This window comes from Opisthocomus hoazin, chromosome 7 (genome assembly GCF_030867145.1).
Source record: "Opisthocomus hoazin isolate bOpiHoa1 chromosome 7, bOpiHoa1.hap1, whole genome shotgun sequence".
In the NCBI taxonomy this organism is placed as follows: Eukaryota; Metazoa; Chordata; class Aves; order Opisthocomiformes; family Opisthocomidae; genus Opisthocomus; species Opisthocomus hoazin.
The window spans coordinates 58,144,808-58,164,867 of NC_134420.1; the positions used below are offsets into that span (position 1 = coordinate 58,144,808).

At 44.5% G+C, this 20,060-nt stretch overlaps 1 protein-coding gene across 5 annotated transcripts in view; it reads right to left on the reverse strand.

Moving 5' to 3' along the window:
- Window positions 1-20,060, reverse strand: part of SYNE3 (spectrin repeat containing nuclear envelope family member 3) — a 93,895-nt gene that overhangs the window by 33,558 nt on the left and 40,277 nt on the right. For 4 of the 5 annotated variants that reach the window (XR_012764546.1, XM_075426365.1, XM_075426367.1 and 1 more), the window contains exons 3-11: window positions 14,905-15,062; window positions 11,871-12,043; window positions 11,123-11,432; window positions 6,222-6,383; window positions 5,133-5,477; window positions 3,832-3,968; window positions 1,728-1,875; window positions 779-961; window positions 372-515 (exon numbers count right to left, since the gene is read on the reverse strand). Coding sequence is in view for 4 of the 5 variants with exons in the window: in XM_075426365.1 (XP_075282480.1) it covers window positions 372-515; window positions 779-961; window positions 1,728-1,875; window positions 3,832-3,968; window positions 5,133-5,477; window positions 6,222-6,383; window positions 11,123-11,432; window positions 11,871-12,043; window positions 14,905-15,062 (1,760 nt within the window). In the remaining variant the exon portion in view is untranslated. Of the gene's footprint in view, window positions 1-371; window positions 516-778; window positions 962-1,727; window positions 1,876-3,831; window positions 3,969-5,132; window positions 5,478-6,221; window positions 6,384-11,122; window positions 11,433-11,870; window positions 12,044-14,904; window positions 15,063-15,515; window positions 15,545-20,060 lie in introns of those variants that run through there. The other variant, XM_075426368.1, reaches the window with a different exon arrangement.

Consider the following 20,060-nt stretch of genomic DNA (forward strand, 5'->3'; position numbering starts at 1 on the left):
TGCAGAGGGAGGTGGGACAATGGGAAATCCCTGCTTTTGGAGTGAGTTAGATTTGTTCAGGTTATCTTGTGCAGTTTCACTTCTAGTGGGAAGTACCAGGATACATTTTCTTCAGCAATAAAACTAGCCCAAGAAGGTGTGGCACCAACAGCTTCCAGCTGCTTGTTCCTTCCTTCAAGCCCAGTTTGCCAGTTCTTCAGCCATGCTGCTTCAATTTCATCTACTCCATGCTATAAACTGGACCAAATGAAATTATCTAACACACAATCGATCGAGAGGACAAGGTACTGCATTCCTAATGCTAATAAAATATGAACAAACGGGATCACAGTTAACTGAGGATATCACAGTCAAACATTACTGTAATGTACCTGGAGTCTCTGGAGTTGTGTCTTTTTACCCAAGAGGTCAGGCCGTGGTTCCTTCTCTAAAACTAATTTGGCTTTGATGGCAGATAATTTCTTCTGCAAAGGTGCGAAACCAGCATCAAAGTCCTTATGTTGTGATATCAAATTCTAGATGGAGAAAGAAGAAAGATCCAGCATTCAACATACATCCCTTGGCATTATCTTTTTTCAATGTCCATTTCATACTTGGAACAAACACCAAGCTACACTGTGCAACAGAACGCAAATTTATTTGAATATTTGATCAACTTAGAAAAAACAACTGCACACAGCTGGTTAGTACCAAATTTATATCTATAAAACTGGCTTAGTAAAACATTGATCACTGTCTTTGTCACAGGCAAAGACTGTACACGGGCTTTGAAGCCCACCTGGAGTTTGCTCTTGCTTTGCAGCAGACTTCTGTGTAGAATTTCTCTCTCCTTTGAAGCTTCAGCTACTTCTTGCAGGAAAGATTTTGCTTTTTCCTCACCAAGGACATTGTTTAGCAAATCTTTCTTCAGCTGTAATGTCATCAATTTCTCTTTGAACTGGGAGCTTTCAGCTACAGCAGCCTAAAGGAGAAAAAATCTTCCAATGAAATCATACCAAAAAAATATAAATAAAAATCATATAACCGTATTATTCTCACAAAAGTCACACAACCAAAGCAGTATGACAAAGTCAGGTAAAAACAGCATGCTGGGCCAACAAGGGATAACAGAAGGTACCTGGACAGTGCCCAGTTAAAGGAAAAGTCTTCCTGATAATGTTAGAAGCACCGGGGCTGCATCCATTTTGTGAACAGAAATAGAGGAAAGCTGTACTATGGAAAGAGTTGTCTGTGCAGAGGAGAAGCCTAAACAACCAACAGAAAGGACAGCTTGAATGCTCATCCCAAGAATAAATTCCATCCCTGTTCACAGACACATTTATTCTGCAGATCACAGGGATGACAAAGTAACAAACACTCTCCTGGGCACACGCAGAAATTATGCATTTTGATCCCACAGCTATATTACCACACACTTCTTAACAGCGTTCACAGACTTCCCGTCCAGGGAGACTTGGGCTAATGCTAAATAACATTATCATCATTGTATAAGCCCTTTATTTCAGCCTATTCAGTTGACAACTCCAGATAAACAAACGAAGGGCAGAAAACAAGACATTCTGCTACAGCTCGAGTTCAGTATTGACCTCCTTACTGTGGGGTTTCCTGCCATACTGGAAAGACCCTTCCAGATGCTGCTCTCCAGCAGCTGTATGCAGGCAGCTGCATGCAGGCAGCTGCTGGCACAGCCTGCGCAAACACAAAGAACTTAGTAACAGGTTTGCTACCTCAATGTGAGCCAGCTCTGGCTCCAGAGTCCCCAGGAGCATCTGGACCGATGACTTCCACCGTTCAAAATCTTGCAGGGGATTTTGGAAGAGTCTGCTCAGTTGGGTTTCTGTATCAGTGCTCATTTTAGACGTCTTGCCTTTCACACTGCAAGGATAAAGTGACAGCCAAGAGGATTACAAAGAAATCCAACTCCAAACATCCTATTCATCAAGGCATGAATTAATACAATACGCGTGTGTAAAGTGTATCCAACACAAAAGCCTCAGTCTATTTTACTGTCTGAGCCTGGGGCTGCGTACCGACAGCTGCTCTGTCAGTCAGAGATATCCAAGAAAACTTTATTTAGACGATGTAAGACACATTTGTCTTATGTGCAACTGTGTATCAGGAATTATTTTGCCTTTCTAGCAGCCCGCAGTCTCCCCTTGTATGTGATCTTCCTTGGCTGCTACCACCAGCATGATTTAACAAATCCTATTATTGGAGGAGTCTCACTGACGGATGGGAGCAACCGGCCAAAAGTGTCTAGAATTTAACTGCAGTTGCCTGTATTGTTTGACACATTACCGAGTCTTTGTTCCTTTAAAAAATTACATTAATAAATCTTTGAACACCTTATGTTACCTACAAAAAGAGGAAAATACATTTTTTTCAGATATAAATGTTTAAAATTTTGCAGAATCAATTGTATTTATGTTAATATATATGTGATTTGGGTAAAAGCTATGCATTTATCTATGTACACACATATATGCACAGCTATACACATGTATATACATATATTGGGAAAAAAACCAAAAAAAATCAGCACACATTCTTTAAATACCCAGGCTTCTCTTATAAAAGTTCATCCAAAATACAGCTGAGTAGCAAGGCCTAGCAGTGGCACACCCCATACAGCTGCCTCCTGTTTTTCTCAGCTTTCCAGAAAAGCTTTTCCTCCCAGTTTGCAGAATCCTATTTGATATGGCAGAATGCAGCCCAAACTATATGTTCATATGGGCAGTATGCTACATATTCACAAGGCAGGCAGGCAAGAGCAAAGCCAATCAAGATTAATACTGCCTTTCTCTAAAAACAGAAACGACAATCTTACCTGTGTCACTGGGACGTTACGGAGCTAAACAAAGGCAAGCTTGCAGAGGCCATAAGCTCCACAAATAGAAAGTTCTGACGTTACATGTCGTTTGCCATTTGCTCTGCTGCCCCTGCCAGGCTCAGCGTGAAGCTGCCAGACTTTGAAACGAATCTTCGGACAGAATCTGGCAAAAGAGCAGCTGCCATTTTCTACGCAGAGGCAAATCCCCTGCCTCCTCTGCTTCTCTTTCGACACCGCTTACTTGTTAGTTTTTAAACTGTAATCCTTTCCCATAATGACCTATAACCCTTCCAGCAGGACAGCATACTGTGCACGGGACAGAGGAAAGTAAGCTTGGATACAGCAAAAAAACTGACCTTTCTTCTTCCTTAAAAAAAAGATCCTTTCTTCTAGTTTGCAAAATTTGCTGCAGCTTCTTTACTTCCTGATTCCAGGCAGCCTGGAAACGGAAACACTGAGTCTGGGGAGAGGCTAAACTTTCAGAGTTTCCAACCCAAGGCAAGTTGAAAACAGGAATCACGCATATCTGCCGCTGGGAGAAGGGGAACAAACTCTGCCAAATAATTGCTAAGGCTGATGAGTCACCACAACAAACTGAACAAGGGAGGGCCATAATTCTTCTAACCGTTCACTGTTACAGCTCCTGTCCTGATTTTCTAGTTGCTGTCATGAAAGGCAAGCAAAATACATATATTATTATTATAATAATGCTAAACAGATCAAATTAGCTGCCAACAATCTAATTTTCTTCAAACCATACACAACATTCATGATGCAAGATCATTGCTTGAAAATGGCCAGCAGCCTACAGCTCCTAGGAAATGGCTAAAATCACAGGTTTACTGAAACCTGGAGGCAGACGTAATTAGCAAAGGCCTTTCTTTTCTACCCGTCACCTACAATCAGATGACATACCACTTTTTTCTTAGGCCCTTGCTAATCCCTTCAATTTCTGAGAGAAGATTCCCCCCACCCCCCAGCATAATCAGACTTCCCACTACCTCTGATAGTGCTGTATTGCAGAGACAACACTCTCAGCGTGCGGCTGCACATCTTGGGAAAACCGGAGGAGCTCCTTAAGCTGAGCCTTCAGCCTCTCAGCCTTGGACTCTTCTGCAGCTAGAGCTGCTCTTGTTGCCTTAATCATAAAAATAATGAACAGATCACACCTTTTGTAGTTTCTGGCACATGAAATGAAGAGATAAGGCTGTTTCTCAGGGTATTCACAAGCCCCCTTTCCACTGCCTTTTTTCCTGATTGTAAGGAATATGGACTTTGCTAAGGCAGAAAACATTCTCAGAAACAGTTTTGTTCCTTCAGGCTCTCTCTCCTCTCCTCACACTGCCCAGCCTCTGCATCTGATCTGCAGGGTTCAGTCTGAACAGAGTGAACCACAAACAGGCCCAGTTTCAGTTCACTGATTGGAGTATATAACGAGATGCATTTCTGGAGCAGTCTTAACTGCATCTGTTTGCAGGAAGATATCTTTCTCAAAGACTCACATACACAGAAAGTTAATTCTAGGGCAACACAGGGAAACTAAACTAATAAAAAACCCATGCAAATGTAGCTGGATTGAACCAGTATGTATTTTGTGGATTCTTTTTGCATATACTTTTCCCACATAGTCCTGCTGAGTTCTAGACATACAAATAGCAATGAAAGGCATTTTGAGAACAGATAATAAATGCAAAACCAGCCCTCAAGAGGAAACGAGTGGTAAAGATTCTTATCTACTTTATGTGTGACAAACTTCTTGTGTTCATCTTTGCAACAGATCGATTCTCGTGTAAATACTGGATTGCTATAGACTTGGGACTTCTTAGGAATGAAGATGTCTCTGCCACTAAAGGAATACAGGTACCCACTTTACACAGATGAAGGATATAATATAGAAATGGTCTTACCAAATACCCCCAAAATATGTGTATTTGTGTGTGTGTATATGTATGTATGTATTTGTATATACAGTGAGGCACTATTTTCCTGCTTCTTTTTAAATAGAGCAAATCGTGTTGTTTGCTCTGTATTGTGCTCTTTTTGCACATGGTCCCTCTGAACTCGAGACAAACTCCAACATATCCTCCAACCCCACCCCCTCTGTCCAGAATAAGATAAAGGTTAGAACAGTTGGTTCCATTGTTGCTATTCACATTTTCCTCAGTCTGTTTCATACACACTCCTACTCTTTCCTTATCACCTTTAGCCAACGGGACAAGCACCTGTTGGATGTGACTGTGTGTGCAGTCTATGACTGCACTTGAACCTGCTGGGTTTAGGCATACAAAGGGTAACGACTTACACTGCATTTTCTCCACAGAGTTACAAGCTCGTCTTCAGGCTTCTCCCCTTCCCCAGGGTCCAGGTCATTTTCTAGTCTCTGTAGATCTTTTCTCAGCTCCTGGACATCTGCTTCTAATTGTCTGGCTTGGGATTCGTAGGCACTTTCTAACTGTTGGATCTTGAGCAATCTCTCCTCCTCCTCACTTATCAGCAGTTTCAACTTCTCCAAGGCTTTTCTAAGCTGTTCAAGTTCATCCTTCATTCTCTCAGCTCCGAGTGGGGAGGTATTCTGAATCACCTCTGCACACTGATTTTCAAGGTAGTTCCACTTCTTTCCACCACTCCTAATGTTTTTGGCAATTTCCTGAAGAAAGAAGTTAAATAAAGATTAGATGCAGGAATGGGAAGTTGGGGAAAAAAATGAAAGCAGTAGGAAAATAAGACCACCTCTCCTGGTTGTACATATTTTCTTCTTCAGTTCTTATTTCAAAGTATGTCTTTTTTTAAGTGACCAGAAGCCAGGGTTGGTGACTTCACTGCCTTCTGAGTAATACTAACTGCTACAATTCTGAAAATACTGTCTTGATTTTCAGAAATGCTTCTCACCTGAGGTCCCTGACAAAGCAAACAGGAACTGCACGCAATAAGAAATACTAATTATCAGATCTCTGAGAGATTTAAAGCTGAACAGTTTAAGCAGTGGCAACAAAATACTGATACTGTTCTCAAAACTGGTATTTTTATCACCAGCTCTAAACTCTCAAAACCTGTGAGCGTTCAGGCTCTACTTGGATCATGTTTACCAAATATCATTCGTTTACACAAGTTTAAAGGGCAAGATTCTCAAACAATCACACAACCACAGATCAGGCTTTAAGAAAAACAAAGCAGACCAGGTGGTGACTCATGCTACAGATGGGAGAATGATATGCACTGACGGTTTTAGGACCCGATACAACTCTCCTCCCGTAACCCATGTTACAATCACCACCTTATTTTGTTTGTGTTATTCTGTTCTGAAGTACACCCTTGTGTGGTTTGGGAAACATATATAGTCATGGAGAACACACAATCCCGGCTCCTTGTCAGAATTATATTGTTTAAGGACCTTCAGTTCCTTTAACTTGTGCTCTGCCGAAGACTTCGTTGCTTCTCCAATGCAGCAGTTTAATCTTTCTGTCACATCATTCAGCCACGATTGAAACTGGTTGACATTAGCACTGTACTGCTCGTGTTCCTTGGTTATCTTTTCAAGCAGTTTCACTCTGCTCTGTAACAAGAGACATCAGAAACCATGAGGACGGTGCTTATCTGGCTCTTTTCCTTTACACTGTAACCTAGAATCTATAAACAAGAGTCCCTTTCTGCAAGCCCCGACAGCATTTGGCCTCCACAGGAATTCACAGTTCTCCTCAAGACATAGGACACAAAAGGGTGTAAAGACTTGTCCCAGTCTGGGTCATGCTGGAGGCTCTCAACGGCTAGTCTCTGAGGAGACAAACCACAAGGTCCTCTCTGGTGAATTTCTAGCCCGTCCTTTCCAAAACTTCTTTTTCTCTCATTAGAAAAAGAAAAGAGACAGAAGTCTGTTTGTGGTTTTTACTCTGGGAGACAAGCAGGTATGCTCCCCATGCTGGTTAAAAATAGAGATGAGCACACAACTGATTGACTTTGCCTGTCTCTCAAAAGGAGAGTAAGAGAGACTGTGCTAGGGGCATACAAATTGTTTCAAAGGGTTCATTACAGGCTGTACACAACGTGACCGTCAACTTCAAGGTATCCCTAGAAATCATAAAGCCCCGGAACTTTCACACTTACTCAATTAGCAGATCACAAACTATCCTGTGGTGGTACTGCAGACCCTGGAAGCCAATTTAAGTCTATGGAAAGCAGGCTTCATTTTCCAAGTTACTGTGTGTGTACCCTGTAACCAACAAACCCCAGTCCTACAAGGGCCTGCACACCACGAGCTGCTCCCCACCGACCCAGCCTGGCACCCCTCACAACAAGGCAGAGGCACATTTGCTCTGATTATCCTTGTTTGTCAGCTGAATTTTAGCCCTTGCTGAGGAAAATTTTACACGAATCATGAGTAATCCTGTTATTGCTGTTTCACTAATACATTATCCAACCTAAGCGTTATTTCCCACAAAATCAGACTGATTTTTTTCTTGCCTTTCATCAGCTGGCATGGAGAGCAATCGAGGTACGCTCTGGTTACATTAGCAAAAAAATTGTTCCTTGTGCAATCCATTTAGTGCCTGCAGCACACTCGAAAGGCTTTGTTGTCACAGACAATGAGCTGAGTTTCATTTTCTGTAGTAAGGAACACATCCCATGCCTCTGAGCAGAGCTTCATCCCAGCTGCCCTCCCCAGAGAGCAGGGAGATAGCTGCAATGGTGGGCATAGTTTCAAGGTCCCCTCTGTGTTTTGCTTGTCTCTGCGAGGCTCTAGGCACGTCCCCACACCCGTCAACCTGCCTGAGGTGGCAGTGGGCCATCACCATCCTGTCAGCTTCTCTGCAGCTAGGCCAGCATCAGTCACCATGGGCTCTCCTATCCAGCAGAACACCTCACTTTGCTAAATCGTCTTGCCTTGATTCTCAAATCCACAGAGGTGTGTGCAGGTTAAACAATTCTCACCTTGACCTCAAGCTAGATACTTAAAGAATGCAATCTTATAGAGGTGTAAAGGGGCCAAACACTGAAGTGAAACAAGTCAGCCTGAGCTTACTGATTCCAGGGAATTAGGTTAATTTGTTGCACTGACAGAAGCTCCAAAGGGAGCAAGTCAGAATAACAAAGCAGAGATTATTAAACTCAAAAGTCTTACGCTAATATATAGAGGGCTAAAAAGGAAGTGGAAATGACCCACCCCTGGCGAGGGTATTCAGCCCAAACAAAGGAGCGCAGTTTGGATACTCCAGCTGGCCTATGAGGTCAGGCAAGAGACGTCATGGGTCTGGAGAGACTGTGCTAGCTGACATACAAACGGCTTACAAAGAGCTGGCTGAGCCCCAAGGACAGGCAGGGAAACTTTCTAATGACGGAAAATACAATATCGTGTGCTTCTGTCAGGTTAGCTGTTCGGGGAGCAGGACATTGTTAAACTCCATCTCCACATGTACTTGGGTCAATGTGAGGACACATTAGGCAAGGACAGAGCCCTGGAAAGAGTGAGAGCACCGACAGGAAAACAAAGGGTTTGCCACGGCTCCAGAGAAGAGATGTGTCTGGGCAGCGTATGCCCAGCCCCAGGTGCTCACGGAGGGTGGACAGAGGCACGGCAAGCCCTCTCCCCTGAGCTCCCCTTATAGCCAGCAAAGGCCAATGAGCCTCCTCGGGAAGGCAATCTAGAGCACATGCAGGAAGTTCCGGCCTTAAATCCCTCTGTGGTATCTCGAGTCCAGAAAGCTCCTGTAGTCCTTCCTGGTGCTTTCAGTCTTAACTCTAGGGTACGTGAGGGCTGGCATTATAAATACCTAGGTTTCAGTTAACAGAGACAGCATGTACTGACATTCATTTGATGTGCTCAGACATATTTGATATATTTGACTAAATATCAACACACTGTATATCAGAACTTCTCTTATAATCTTCAGTCATCATTTATGCTAAAACCCACAACCATTTACGTCTGCATACTGTTACACAAGGGAAAGCACATAGGAAATGGCTGCCACATCTAAAAATATCTTTGTCATTGTAATTAAAAGAAAATTACGTGCTTTCAAAATTTGGGAATGATAAGGACACATTAGGACTAAGAAGGAAAAAAAACCCCACCATTTGCTCATACCAGAGAAGCAATGTCACATGCAAACCATTTAAGAAACACTGTTCAAGAGCTTGCCTTCTGATAGAGCTGGACAACTGCAAGGGATCTAAAAATGCTCTTCAAACACAAGTGTAATCTACAGACACCAGTGAGCCTCCTCTGGCAGGCAGCTCAGGCATTCAGCTGGCATCTGCAAGTCACATTTAGCCTGGCCTCTCATCAGGCAAGGGGCCGGAGCAACCCCCTTACAACTCCTACATCCCTTTCATTCATTCCTCCCTCCCGTTGTAGGAGCTGGCAGGGTTTCTCTAACTAGTGTTACACTTCCCAACACGACTCCCAAGGTGCCTGTAACCTTGGCATTAGCTAATGAACACTGCATTTACTTCAGTTACAAAATCCAAGGCTTCCCAACTCCCTTCTTTGTTCCATACCTCCTGAAAGAGGGATTTCTTAGCTAGATTCTCTCACTCCATCCTTCTATGAAATCTGGTATTTGTAACCAATGCCAAAGCAAAGCTTTTTCTAGCACCTCAGTTCGCTGGAGACATAAAGACGTATTTTATCTAAGTACTACGAGGCACTTCCTGATCTCATTTACACCAGCATGTATCCAAGTCAGTAAGAGAAATTACACTATGTAAAACCAGTCTCAGAGAGGTCACATTCTGGCTTTGAGTATTCAAATGACTTGTTTGAAGGAACTGCCTTATTAAAATAACTAATGGCAGTCTCCTGCTTCAAAAACCAAAACCAAACCTTGGTTAGAAAGGAATGAATGACAATTTTAAATGGCAATCTAGATAGACAACACCTGAATTCCCAGGAAACTTCTTATTTGTAAATCCAGTTGCCTTGTAATGAAAAGATCTACCTTTAAAAATACTCAATGCTGAGGCATAAGACTGTTGGTGACTTTACAGCCTCTCTGCAGCAGCTGCAGTAACATGATTTCCAAATATGCTCTGGTTTTTGGAGACACTTATTAGCAGCACTTTTATATTTATGGCTAAAAAATATCTGAATTTCATGCTCATAAAAGGTGCCAGCTCGGGTTTTGTTGTTGTTGTTGTTTTGGGTGAATTTTTTTTAAACAGGAAAAAATATCTGTAGAGCGAGTGGAGCAATAGCATGAGCATCCCAGTGGTGTTGTTCTTCCAGTGTGATCTGAAGTTAACTTTGTATGACAGCAGCCACAGGCGAAGAGCACACATCAGTGTCAGGCTCCAGTTCTTGGCTGGGGTGTAGGTGTGGGAACAAATAGAAGGCAACATTATGATAGAGGCAGACAGCAGAGCCAATGCAATGAAAGAGTTTTGTATTTGCACCAGGTAACTCTAGCCTATGGAATTCCTGGAAGCCACTGTGAGATAGAGACTAGATTTTAATCTCTATATGCTTGAGATAGACATGTCTATATATTTTTCAAATACTCCTTTGAGTATTTCCGTTGATATGGGCTAGCAAGAAACTGAATTCTTCTGCCCACCTGCAGATGTCTGCCCCTTAGCCATGCGACATGGTCCAATCCTGTCTTTACCCGAGTTTTAGAAGTGAAAAGTATGAGCCTTATCCGAAATCTTCACCCAGGAATAGGGTAAAAGAAATCACCGGCACTGAAAGATAAACTAGGATGTCTTACACCAGCCTGTCTAACAACTGTTCAAGCTAGAAGATTAGCACCAGGCAAGAATTAGTATATGTATGCAGTGAAAATCTTCCAGATACTGGAATTGGCTAGCTGAGCTCAGTGTTGGGCCACAGCTGACTCCCACCTCTGTGCTTCCCATTTCTGCAGGGAAGGAGTGCAGCTCTGGATCTGGACTAATGCCAATTCATCCAACAAGGGTGCATGCCTGTAATATTCCCTGGCTCCAGGAATGGGTACTTCACATCTGGTTATACAAGGATCACTAATGTGCTGAAAGATGAGACACAATTCAAACTTCATACAGAGATGACCTGAACCAATATTCACTAGGCCACAGCAAGCAGCTTGCAGTTACTTTACAACAACATACTATAAAGCGCAGTGTAAGAGCATCCCAATTAACAGCTTATCTTGGGACATGATGACTGTTGCAAACAGTCCACCGACTGGAAGAACAGGGGTCCTCAGCTCTGCTCCTTTTTGCAGTCCTACCAGCTAAGCCCCACCACTCAAGTGGCAGATAGCAAACAATACCGTATATTGCTGAAATCTGAACACCTCCCACTCTTTATAGGCATACCTGAGCTTCTTTCCTGATTCCTTCATATTCCACCCTCATTTTCTTCTGAACATCATCATCAACGCTGGGGTCACCTATCCTGCTGAACAAGGAAGCAGCTTCCTCTAGCATCCTTTCCAGCAGTACCGATTGATTTAAGACATCATTCAGCAGAACCTGAGCATGGCCCAGCTGCCACTGCTTCTCCTTTAAGCCAAGCTGCAACTCAATGTCAGGCTCCAAGGTCACCCTCATGTTGTGAATCCATGCATAAAACTCATCTTGGGCTTCCAGGTACTCACTCCAGTGCAGCCAGATCCACTCAATACGGCTGTTGGAGAGAGCAAGAGAGATGAGTTAGTCAGATGAAATTATGACAGGAGCAGTTGAGACTGGTAAGCTCAAAAGGCTTTCAAAGCAAAGGACAAGGTTCTCTGCAATTTCAAGCTGCTCTGATTCCAGAGGGTCCAGATTCACCTTCCAGGTCCTCTCTGCTCAGGGGAAGAAATACCCTGTACAAAGTCCCTGTACTCATCACTCAAGACCATGAAGTGGGCTGGCTGTGAAGGCAGAAAGCACTGAGGTCCCACAGACCCTCTCTGCCCACACAGACCCTCTCTCCACATCTTCATGGGACTAGGATTAGCAGTGATTGCCATCTACAATCCACGTAGCAGAGAAAGGTGAGGAGCACTTTATGAAAGCCCTGTGTGAGACAACTGCCTCAACACACCACAGAGCAGTGTTGTGCAGAGTACGTTTGTCTTACCTGTGACAGTGAGTAATGTATATTGCTGTCTCTTCCCACAAGGCTTTAATGTCTTTCAGTTTAGATAGTACCTCATGCTTCTTATCCTCACTGATGCTGCGAAGAGCAGCATCTGCCTTCACAATAATCAAGTCCATTTTCAAGCTGCCTTCTGGTTCCAGTGCACGTATTTTCTATGAGAGAAACAAATGACACTGAAAGCACAAAAAGAAAGCAAGCATAACTGTTGCCATTTAAACTCTGTTTTTACCCAGGAATCATGAAATCCCTGCTGCAAAGCTTCTCCTGAACAGCAAATATTAATTTTTCTTCAAATTTATTTATTCTTGAGCATCTGAAAAGATGGAACTGAACTGAAAACCACAAAGCAACTGAAAAAAATTTTAACTTAGCTATAAAACCCAGACCATCTTCTATCAAATATCTGTGGCTGTGTTTCAACTGTGATTATAAGTTATAGCGCTATGTTGCCAGTTGTTCTCCCCACCTGCCAAAGAGTGTAGAGGCAGTCTCCACAGGGTACACTGCAACATCTCAATTTTAAGCTCTACTATAAGAAAACATGAAATACATTAAAAGTTGGCTCAGAATACAGGCCAAGAGAAATTAACTAGTGGAATTTTCTGCCTGCTACCAACTTTTGCTTTGTCACTGAATTGCTAAGCTATGAATTGGTGAGAACATGTATCTTACACAAATTGGAATGCCAGGGACTGAAAGTTAAGCAATCTAATTTTAAGTAGATTCTCTTCCTCTACCCAGAGATGGAAAATCAGCACAACTTCTATAAAATGTAACAGATTAGTTATGTCCTGATTTGGATGTCAGCTTTCAGCCTCATTTTATCCAAATTTCTGACACCATCAGATTAGCTTTTCCACAAACTCCTGGCAAACTGCAGGCTCTCAAGTTCTATGGCAAAAGCTTCTATAACGAAAACACTGAGAGGTTCAAAACCAGAAACCACTTTTGGAAAAATTAGGCCCATGGGATTTGTTAAAAAAAATCACGTCAGTTATTGCAAAGGTGAGACCAAATCACAGGCCATCGGATTTCCAGTCTCACATTCTGGGAAAAGACTGTTCTTTTGGCATGTACACAGCACATCTGCATGTGACGTACAAGCAGCTGCTTGGACAAACCATCTACTGTGAAAAGTGTGATTAAAAGAATCCAGGAAAGCAGGGCAAAGGGTAGGGCAGAGAAAGAAAATAAAAGCCATAGCTACCAATCAACAGGAAAAATTTGAGAGCAAAGCTGTATTCTAAGCCTGACATTTTTCAAGCAAGTGAAAGCAAACAACAGCTGGAGAAAAAGCAGTGGCTTTGTACAGGCATTCTTCTTTTTCAAATCTGTTTAAGTGTTCACTATCTTTGGCTGGCATTTTCATTAATAAATTAACAGAAAATAAACCACAGGAAGGATGCATGAAAAAAAGGCAAGATGCAAAAAACTAACTGAAAAATGATCACTGGATTTGAAAAACAGCCAACAGGTGAAGCAGCGAGCACATCACAAGGAGACGTGAGCTGGACAGGGAAGCCAGGCCCAGGAAGAAGGCAGGATGAGGGAGAAGGAAGTGGATAAAGTATACACAGAAGAGAGAACAGACACTTGTTATTCTTTAGAATGATAAATTTCCAAAGTCTGAACTGAAAAAAAATGTTCTAACATGATTTTTTGCATGCTGTACACCTCTTCCAAAGCCCACAGAAGACAATCGGCTTCAGTTCAGGACATATTAAATCATGACAAGCCTCTAAACCTTATGTCTTGTTATCTCTGCCACGAATGCACCCCTTTTGCCAAACTACCACTCTCCCTACCCAAGTTCCTGTGCTTCTTGCATGTTTTTTAAGGCTGTACATATCACAGTTTCCCAGACAAAAGGGGAGGGTGAAAATAATTTAAGGGTAGAAATAAATCTATAAACCAAGAGGAAATATTTCAGATTTTCAAGACTGACATGCAAGTCTAGCCATCATCCATCACTCCATGAACAGTCTCTATATTATGCCAGAGGCAAGGTCCAGCTTCCAATGAGCCACAGTTAAGGAAAAAGGCTGAAGACATCACTGTACCATCATGTAAACAACCTTTTCCTCCATGTAAGCCTGCAATGTTTTTTTGGAGTTGTTAAACTTCAGAAGAGGCAGCCCAAACACGAGCAGACACATGAAAAGACAAGACATTTGGGTAAATAATGATGGAAAAATTTGGCCATTTAATTTAAAGAACAGACTAGCTGGAATTAAAGGTAATACAAGTATAAAAATAGTTTCAATGTTAATCATAGAAATACCACCACTCCCTCTAATCATGAATGGCAGAGATAGGACAAAAAAAGAGTGTTTGTTCTCTGAGATTACAAGAACAAGATAACGTAAATTAATGAAAGTGAAATCACAGTAAGAGCAGGCACAATCTGCAATGGGATCTCTGTGAGAAGTTATACAAGAGATTAAGTAGGACCAGAAAAAAACGAAAACATTACAATCCATCTAATGAAAAAGTAAAAGGGGAGCTGTAAACCGTCTTATCATGATGGTTTATGGAAAAGGACAAGGGGATTACTCTAGAACAGCCCATTAGGACACTGCAATCTATCAGTGCCAGAGTCCTAGAGGAGACGGAACACTAATATGATCTGATTCTCTCGTACTATATGCTGGACTTCTGCAAATCACTATCTGGTAATTGCCAGCAGCGACTCAATTGTTTCAGCTTTGAGCATAGGAAAGTGTAAACATTTTAACCTGCCAAACCTGCTGCTAGTCTTCCAAACCAACCTGAAAAGCTTGGAAGCTTGTGATATCAAATTGCCATCTTTTTCTATAAAGTCTGTAAACATTCTGCAGATGGAAAAATTAGAAAGAATACTGATGTAAATCCATCCACACAGGACCAATATTCCAGCAAGCAGGGGCAGCTGACAGTTTTCTAATGGAAAACTCCAGAGTTCGCAGCAATAACTGCTGTAACAATGGCAGCAGTAACAGCCACCTCTGAACCACTACATCACTCCTTCCCTTACCTCAGTCTCCCTCAGCCTGGCTTCTAGGGCAGATCGAGGTCCCTTGGTGTTATCATTGATCCTGAGTCTCTCTTGGATGGCCCTCATCCAAGCTTCTGCATTCTCCACGCTGGTGTCAAACTCATCCTGTAGCTGCTGAGTCATTTCATCTGAAGAAGCTGAAAGGATAAGAAACTGGGAAGTAAGTAGGTTTTGGTTAAGACCTAAACAGGAATCCATGCATTCAAGGCAATCTAAAGGAACAAGGGGAAAAAAGCTAATGATGTTGTGTCTTTCCTTTTTAATTATAATACCAAAAAAATAGCAGTATCGCGATTCAGTCAAGCACAGAGAAGACATTCACACTGCAGCTTTCCCAAATGAAAATTTACCAGGAAACAAAAAAAAAGGTGGGGAACTGTGGGAGGCGTCATTACAGTAAACAGATTTATTTCAAAACTTCAAATTAGATTAACACGGTGTTTGTGGTGCATTCCAGATTGCCTACACCAATCAAACACTTTCTGCCTCTTCCCAGAGCCTACTCAGTACAAAACTCTCCCTATGCCCTTCCAGGCTCATGTACTGAGCATTTGACACCAGACTAGAAGAGCACTTCAGCACATGCTTACCTTAGAGGTATATAAACCCTTTAAAGCTGGTGAAATCAGGATCAGATGCTAAGGCCCTCAGCTGATTTGCTCTGCTGAGACCATGGAGAGGTTATCCGAATGCACATGCAGTGTGTCTGGGATACACAGACAACAGGAATTGGCCAGCAACTGCAAAGACAAACCACTCACAAGCCATCACACAGGAATATCAACACTGATGGATTTCTTCTTTTGCCATCTCTTTTATTCCATATCAGATGCCAAGCTTTTAATTTTCCCCTCCTTCTCTTGTCATCCCTTCCCAATCAGCAGGTGGATATGATGGTTGGTTGTTCTGTTGATGTGCTCTTGTGTCATAGAAGCATAGAATCATTTAGGTTGGAAAAGACCTTGAGAATCATCAAGATCAGGAGTGAAAAGTGCATCCGTCCAAGCCCTGAGCAGCCAGTTTCTCCAGGAGAATGCTGTGGGAAATGGCATCAAAGGCTCTACTAAAGTCTAGGTAGAAAACATGCACATCCTTGCTCTTAACCACTAAGTGGGTCACCTTGTCATAGAAGGAGATCAGGTTAGTCAAGCAGGACCTGCCTTTCACAAATCCATGCTGACTGGGCCTGATCACCTGGTTGTCCTGTACATGTTGTGTGATGGCACTCAAGATGATCTGCTCCATAACCTTCCCTGGCACCGAGGCCAGGCTGACACACGTCTAGTTCCTGGGATCCTCCTTCCAGCCCTTCTTGTAGATTGGTGTCACACTGGCGAGCCTCCAGTTGTCTGGGGCCTCCTCACTTAGCCAGGACTGCTGATAAATGATTGACAGCGGCTTGGTGAGCACTTCTGCCAACTCCCTCAGTAGCTTTAGGTGGATCCACCTGGCCCCATATACTTGTGTGTATCTAACTGGGTAGCAGGTCCCTGATCATTTCCCGTTGGGTTATGGGGGCTTCATTCTGCTCCCTGTCTCTTTCAGCTCAGGGGCCTGGGTACCCAAAGAACTGGTCTTACTATTTGTTTCGGTTTCGGCTGCCGCCGGCAACAAAAGCGCCACGCGGCCGCCCCTCCCCCCGCCGGCGTGCGGAGGAGAATGAAAAAGAAAGAGGCAGAAACCGGTGGGTCGGGATAAGGGCAGTTTAACAGAACAGCAAACAGAGGGAAAACAGGAACAACAACGATACAAATAAGGAGAAAACACAACCACGAACCGTACAACAGCCGCTCTCCCGCAACCGGACCGGCGCTGCGCCCGCCCAAGCCGCGAGTGCCTTCCCGCCGCGCCACTCCCCCCCCACCGGAACCCAGCGTGACGTCACATGGTATGGAATACCGGGCTCTGTTTGGCCAGGTGGGGTCAGCCCCCACCCCCCGGCTGTGCCCCTTCCTGGAGTCTGGTGAAAATTAACCCTGTCCTGGCCAAACCCAGGACATTATCCACCCCTTATTCCATACCATCTACGTCATGCCCAGGTCCCCCATTGTCCAGTTGATCACCACCACTTCTCCTGTCTCCAGATATCATTCCTTTAATCTATGGATCATCACTCTAAAGTGTCCGTTGAGTTCATTTAATCCATGACTTCAGGCTCCATCTGTCGTAATGGTCTTCCGTGGCAGGGGAGGTGATGTGTGGTGATGGGCGGTCACTTGCTGCATCCGGAGCTCACGGCTGATGTATCTGGTGCGGCCCGTGCCCACAGTCTGCAGGAGATGTTGATCTTGATGAAGTTGCTGGATGCTAGTTGTTGAAAACCAGGTCCAGTTCCATCATCACCGTGCTCTGCTAGGTTTTCATTGAAAAAGTCCATCCTTCTTTAATCTGGACGATTCTTACTATGCTACTACTGGTACAACATATAACAATTATAACAGTGATAACAGACAGTGACAGGGTTATTTAACAACTAACTTTATACAATTTATTTATGGACTATTCTCGCCCAAAATTAAATCCCCATGAGGTACACATCGGACTTCCCCATCCTTCCGCATTACCCACCAGGTACACCCAGGTCCTTGAGCACAGGCAATCCCGCGGACGGGCTTGCCTTTGCCCGAGGCAGGACTAACCCAAACTGTCTTCCCTAACATGTTCCGCATGTGCACTACAGGGACTTTATCCCCTTCTACTGGGCGCTGAGGTTTTGACTGGGCAGGACCAGCCCTGTTGGTGGACCCTCTGGTGTTGACCAACCAGGTGGCCTTTGCTAAATGGGTATCCCAATTTTTGAAAGTCCCACCCCCCATTGCCCTCAAAGTGGTTTTTAGCAGCCCATTGTAACGTTCGATCTTTCCAGAGGCTGGTGCATGGTAGGGGATGTGATACACCCACTCAATACCGTGTTCTTTGGCCCAGGTGTCTATGAGGCTGTTGCGAAAATGAGTCCCGTTGTCCGACTCGATTCTTTCGGGAGTGCCATGTCGCCACAGGACTTGTTTTTCCAGGCCCAGGATGGTATTCCGGGCGGTGGCATGGGGCACGGGGTAGGTTTCCAGCCATCCGGTGGTGGCCTCCACCATTGTGAGCACATAGCGCTTGCCTTGGCGGGTTTGTGGCAGTGTGACGTAGTCAATCTGCCAAGCCTCCCCATATTTATATTTTAGCCATCGTCCTCCATACCACTGAGGCTTTACCCGCTTGGCTTGCTTGATTGCAGCGCATGTCTCACATTCATGGATAACCTGTGCGATAGTGTCCATTGTCAAGTCCACCCCTCGGTCACGAGCCCATCTGTATGTCGCGTCTCTTCCTTGGTGGCCCGAGGTGTCATGGGCCCACCGAGCTATAAAGAGTTCACCCTTATGTTGCCAGTCCAGATCCACCTGAGCCACTTCAATCTTAGCAGCCTGATCTACCTGGTGGTTGTTTTGATGTTCTTCAGTGGCCCGACTCTTAGGGACGTGGGCGTCCACGTGACGGACTTTTACAGCCAACTGCTCCAGCCGGGCAGCAATATCTTGCCACAATGGGGCAGCCCAGATAGGTTTGCCTCTGCGCTGCCAGTTGTTCTTCTTCCATTGCTGCAGCCACCCCCACAAGGCATTGGCCACCATCCAAGAGTCAGTGTAAAGATAGAGCACTGGCCACTTCTCTCGACTGGCAATGTCTAAAGCCAGCTGGATGGCTTTCACCTCTGCAAACTGGCTGGACTCACCTTCTCCCTCGGCAGTTTCCGCAACTTGTCGTGTAGGGCTCCATACAGCAGCCTTCCACCTCCGCTGCTTCCCCACAAAGTGACAGGACCCATCCGTGAACAAGGCATACTGTTTCTTATCTTCTGGCAGCTGGTTATACAGTGGGGCCTCTTCAGCACGTGTCACCTCCTCCTCTGGCGATGCTCCGAAATCTTTGCCTTCTGGCCAGTCCATGATTACCTCCAGAATTCCTGGGCGACTGGGGTTTCCCATTCGGGCGCGCTGGGTGATCAGCGCGACCCACTTACTCCACGTAGCATCGGTGGCATGATGCGTAGAGGGGACCCTCTCTTTGAACATCCAGCCCAGGACCGGCAATCGTGGAGCTAGGAGGAGCTGTGCTTCAGTGCCAACCACTTCTGAAGCAGCTCGAACGCCTTCATATGCTGCCAGAATCTCTTTTTCAGTGGGAGTATAGCGGGCCTCGGATCCTTTGTATCCCCGGCTCCAGAACCCCAGGGGTCGACCTCGAGTCTCCCCTGGTGCTTTCTGCCAGAGACTCCAGGTTGGGCCATTCTCCCCGGCTGCGGTGTAGAGCACTTTTTTAACATCTTGCCCTGACCGGACTGGACCAAGGGCTACGGCATGAACTATCTCCCGTTTAATCTGTTCAAATGCCTGTCGTTGCTCAGGGCCCCATTCAAAATCATTCTTCTTCTGGGTCACGTGGTACAGAGGACTTACAATCTGGCTGTAATTTGGGATGTGCATCCTCCAAAAACTCACAACACCCAGGAAGGCCTGTGCTTCCTTTTTGCTGGTTGGTGGAGACATAGCTGCTATTTTGTTGATGACATCCATTGGGATTTGATGGCACCCATCCTGCCATTTTATTCCCAAAAACTGGATCTCTTGCGCAGGTCCCTTGACTTTACTTCGCTTAATGGCGAAACTGGCTTTCAGAAGGATTTGAACTATTTTCTCTCCTTTCTCAAAAACTTCCTCCGCTGTGTCGCCCCATATAATGATGTCATCGATGTACTGCAGATGTTCTGGGGCTTCACCCTTTTCCAGTGCAGTCTGGATTAGTCCATGGCAAATGGTGGGACTGTGTTTCCACCCCTGGGGCAGTCGATTCCAGGTGTACTGGATGCCCCTCCAGGTGAAAGCAAACTGTGGCCTGCACTCTGCTGCCAAAGGGATGGAGAAGAATGCATTGGCAATGTCAATTGTAGCATACCACTTGGCTGCCTTTGACTCCAGCTGATACTGAAGTTCTAGCATGTCTGGCACGGCAGCACTCAGCGGTGGTGTGACTTCATTCAGGCCACGGTAGTCTATTGTCAGTCTCCACTCTCCAGTAGATTTTCTCACTGGCCATATGGGACTATTAAAGGGTGAACGAGTTTTGCTGATCACTCCTTGACTCTC